This window comes from Neltuma alba, unplaced genomic scaffold, assembly GCF_004799145.2.
Source record: "Neltuma alba isolate B1F8T4 unplaced genomic scaffold, ASM479914v2 tig00012284_pilon, whole genome shotgun sequence".
Taxonomy (NCBI): Eukaryota; Viridiplantae; Streptophyta; class Magnoliopsida; order Fabales; family Fabaceae; genus Neltuma; species Neltuma alba.
This window is the reverse complement of record NW_021636805.1, coordinates 38,176-41,833: the sequence shown is the minus strand read 5'-3', so window position 1 is coordinate 41,833 and position 3,658 is coordinate 38,176. Positions and strand designations below refer to the sequence as shown.

Here is a 3,658-nt window from a genome sequence, read left to right as displayed (position 1 = left end):
TAGCAATGGCCATCAATATCCGTAAACATCTTCTAATTTTATCATGTTTTGGCTATATTTTGAAAATTTATATCTTTCTCATATTCTAACTATAAAGATAATGATAAATCCTTGTAACATAACAGCACAAATTATACTATTAATTACAAATAAATATACATTATATATAATAGAGTAGACGTAGAATTTTACTTTTGATTTTATTTTTTAGGCATAACGACCACTCTCATTTTTTTGAATGATATAATTTTACTATATATAATAGAGCAGACTTAGAATTTCACTTTTGATTTTATTTCTTAGATATAACTACCACTCTCATTTTTTAATGATATAATTTTACTTACAAATTTTTTGTAATGTAATTTTACCCTTCACCTTGTTCTATAGGTGCATCAAAATTATTAAAAAAAAAAAATTGTGAGTGACGTTGCAGCAAAAACATTACAGGTAAAAGTACACTACAATAAATTCAAGGTCCTGAATACATTTGAGGAAAAAAAAAGATAGAGGTAACATTGTACATTTATCCTGTACAATACATTTTTTTGGAATTAAATTAATTTTTTATTATAAACTAAATTAAAAAATAAATCGTTCTTTATTTTAAGGATTATTGCTACTCATCATGCGAAAATTTTCCTATTCGCAATTAAAATCGTTGGTATGTTGAATTTTTAAAATAATTTTAACGTTTGAAATTTTATATAACCTTTGGCAAAAAAAATTCGTTATAAATTTTTTAACTCTCTGAGTGAAAATATCTCTTCCAAAATCTAATGTCAACCAAGACAAACTGAAACATATTCAACGCAATGTCATTTTAAAAAAAATAAAAATATAAAATATAAATAGGATTAAATAAATATAAGCAAAGTGTGGTGAGCACCTGCTGTTCTAGCCTTCCTCTCTTCCGCACTCCTTCCATCTTCTTCGCCTCTCTCTCGCTCTCTGTTTTTTCATTCTCCTTCTCTCTCTCTTTTCTTCTTTTTGTATAAATCACACATTTCTTCCTCTTCATCTTCCTTTCCTTCTCACCTCTAACCCTTAACCTACTTTTCTATTTTATATTTCCGGCTATGCTTCTGTGTTTTTGTGAATAGTATTATTGAGTTTCAGAGTCTTCGGCCTCTGGCAGGAGCTGTACAGTGAAGCTAATTAAAGGTATTTCCTCTTTCATTTCTTCAACGAAACTCTGAATCTAGACCTTTCTGCAATTGATTTACCAGCTGCGGTCTTAGATCTGCAGCCTCGTTCTTATTTTCCTCTTCGTTTTTTTTTTTGGCTTTTTGGATTATATCTTTATCCGATGCGATTTCAATTTAAGAGGAGAAAAGTTGAGGTTCTCTGGATCTGCTCCGAGCAAAAATTATTCCGATTGATTTTCATGTCTGCTAATTTTTTTGTGTATTTTGTTGTTGAATTGTTTATCTGCAGCCCGCTTAATTGTTCTCTTTCTCTCAATTTTTCCCCACCAATTCGGCAAATTCAAGTATAATTTTCTTAACGCTGACAACTATCAGATCTTGCCCTGCGAGATCAGTTGCTCCCTGAAATGTCTGTATGTAAGGGATAGGACTCTCTTGTGCAGAGAAGAAATTTCTTTTCGTGCTTTTGAGAAAGCTCAATCTGTTTAGCTCCGTGTTTAATAATTTATAAGCTATTTTTCATATTTATCTATATTTGTCTGTTTGACTTTATCTTATTTTGAGCTGTTCAAATCTTTATGCGCGTTTAGTATTTCTGATAAAATAATTAATCTAAAGCTCTGATAATTTCAAACCTGTATAATTTTACTCGTTTGTTTTTAAATTTTAAAATTATGTCCTAATTTTTTTTTTCTTTCTACCGTTTGGTTGTGAGTAGGTCTCGTTGATTGCCGAAATCAGGGAAGAATATGAACCATTGCGTGATCCAGCAGCAAAAAGTCGTCGCATCCCGTGAAGAAATGAGCAGCAGACACCCTGTGGTTTGTCCCAAACCGCGCCGCCTCGGCCTCCTAAACGTCGCGGTGAACGACCACCCTGCTAGGCTGTTCCGGTGGCATCTCAGGTAAAGTTTTCTCCGTATACACCCTTCTTACGCTGGTTCCTTCTCTCATGTATTCGAGATTCATAATTTTGAACGAATAATCTCGAATGAAATCATTTTGATTGAGCTTTGTCGGGCTTGTCTTCTTCTGCAGTTGCCAGGCAGATATAGCTGATTCAAAATCTGTGAGTGATCCTTTGGACCTCATCCTAACCAAGGTAGTCTCTTTTTCCATTGATTTCCTCCGTCATGATCTTTGATTAAATCCAAAAGGATCTTACAATATCGATTTATTCAATTTGGTTAATTGTTAACTTGAATTTTTTTTTCAATTAATTATATTTGTGAATTTGTGATTGCAGGGTGGTGGTATGGAACAATCGTGTACACAGGTAGCTTCGTCGCCCCCCTTTTTTTGCGGGTCACCACCAAGCAGAGTAGCTAACCCATTAATTCAAGATGCTCGATTTGGGGATGAGAAGATTTCCCCGCTCTCACCATCATCCAGGGTTCCTACCCCATCTGGGCTCTCATCGCCTCCTTCATCTTCCACAAGGAAAGGAGGCCGTGTTCGCTCCAACTTCGGAAACAATCCTGCTGTGAGAATCGAGGGATTCGATTGCCTTGACAGGGACAGGCGCAATTGCAGCATCCCTGCTCTGGCCTAGAATAGAATCCACATCTTGAGAGAGAGATCAAATTAGAACAAGAAGAAAAGCTTTTAGTAGTAGTCACCACCAGTAACCACACAGAATCTTTGTTAACCGGGAGAAGAATTTTGGAAGAGCAGAAGAGCGAAAGGAAAATATCTTTTGCCTATTGTAAATATATGTTCAGAAAGAAGTGTTTGTAAATGTCATGATGTTGTGTCCTGTAGGTATTATCCTTTGTAAGGCCAGATAGTCTGGTCAAGGAAGAAGTTCGAGAGGGGATTAGCCCTCTCTGAGTCTAGTGAGATCTTAGTAATGGGTATCATCCTCTTCATTGTAATTACGCGTCTTTGAGGGTGAAAACTAATAAATTTTTCATTTTGATATCTTTTCTTCGTGTCATTTGAAATGTAGGTAGCGGCTCAGGAAATCTGTACAAAGGTGGTTTATTTGGGTCGCCCAAGTTACTTGGTCTGTCTTTTGCAATGTGAACATTAAAAAGTTATGTAAAGAAGAGGTATTATTCTGTTGGCTTTGTCGCTGTGTTTAATGTTTGTCCCCTTCCTCCTCATTCTTCCTCTGCTGCTTTTGGTTCAGGAGCCGCAGGACTTCGCTTCTGTTTTACGCAAACTCGTCTGTGTGACTGAAAAACTTTATGTCATGCTGTTGGGAATGCGAGGATTCTTTTTCTTTACGGTTTCCCCTTTGTTTCTGAACGTTGGTACGTTTACTCGCTTTGACGGTTGTCTTGTGTTCCCGAGTTTCTTGACTTGTTTGCTCTTCTACAGCCGATTTTGGCTCCCAAAGCTGACCTCTTCTGCTCGGATATCGGTTTTATCCTTACCCTTTGTAAGAAATAAATGGCCCTTTTCTTTTGCCAACCATGGCTCTATTTATGTATTATAAAAAGAATAAGAAAAAACATTTTAGAGGTATTTATATTTTTTTTTAATTTTTAATCTGCTATCCATACGTTT

General features: G+C 35.6%; 1 protein-coding gene across 1 annotated transcript; it reads left to right on the top strand.

The window, feature by feature from the left end:
- Nucleotides 1-965: 965 nt before the first annotated feature.
- LOC114725852 (uncharacterized) lies at nucleotides 966-3,231 on the top strand. Its single transcript, XM_028912421.1, has 4 exons — nucleotides 966-1,164; nucleotides 1,867-2,052; nucleotides 2,186-2,249; nucleotides 2,394-3,231. Exons 2-4 carry the CDS (start codon nucleotides 1,898-1,900, stop codon nucleotides 2,697-2,699), a joined length of 525 nt encoding a protein of 174 aa, XP_028768254.1. The 5' UTR covers nucleotides 966-1,164; nucleotides 1,867-1,897; the 3' UTR covers nucleotides 2,700-3,231.
- Nucleotides 3,232-3,658: the final 427 nt, after the last annotated feature.

Excerpts from the sequence above, each read along its gene's own strand:
- LOC114725852 (XM_028912421.1), top strand. The coding sequence starts at position 1,898 with ATGAACCATTGCGTGATCCAGCAGCAAAAAGTCGTCGCATCCCGTGAA. Across the intron at positions 2,053-2,185 it reads CTGTTCCGGTGGCATCTCAG|TTGCCAGGCAGATATAGCTG; the intron begins GTAAAGTTTTCT and ends CTTCTTCTGCAG. Across the intron at positions 2,250-2,393 it reads TGGACCTCATCCTAACCAAG|GGTGGTGGTATGGAACAATC; the intron begins GTAGTCTCTTTT and ends TTGTGATTGCAG.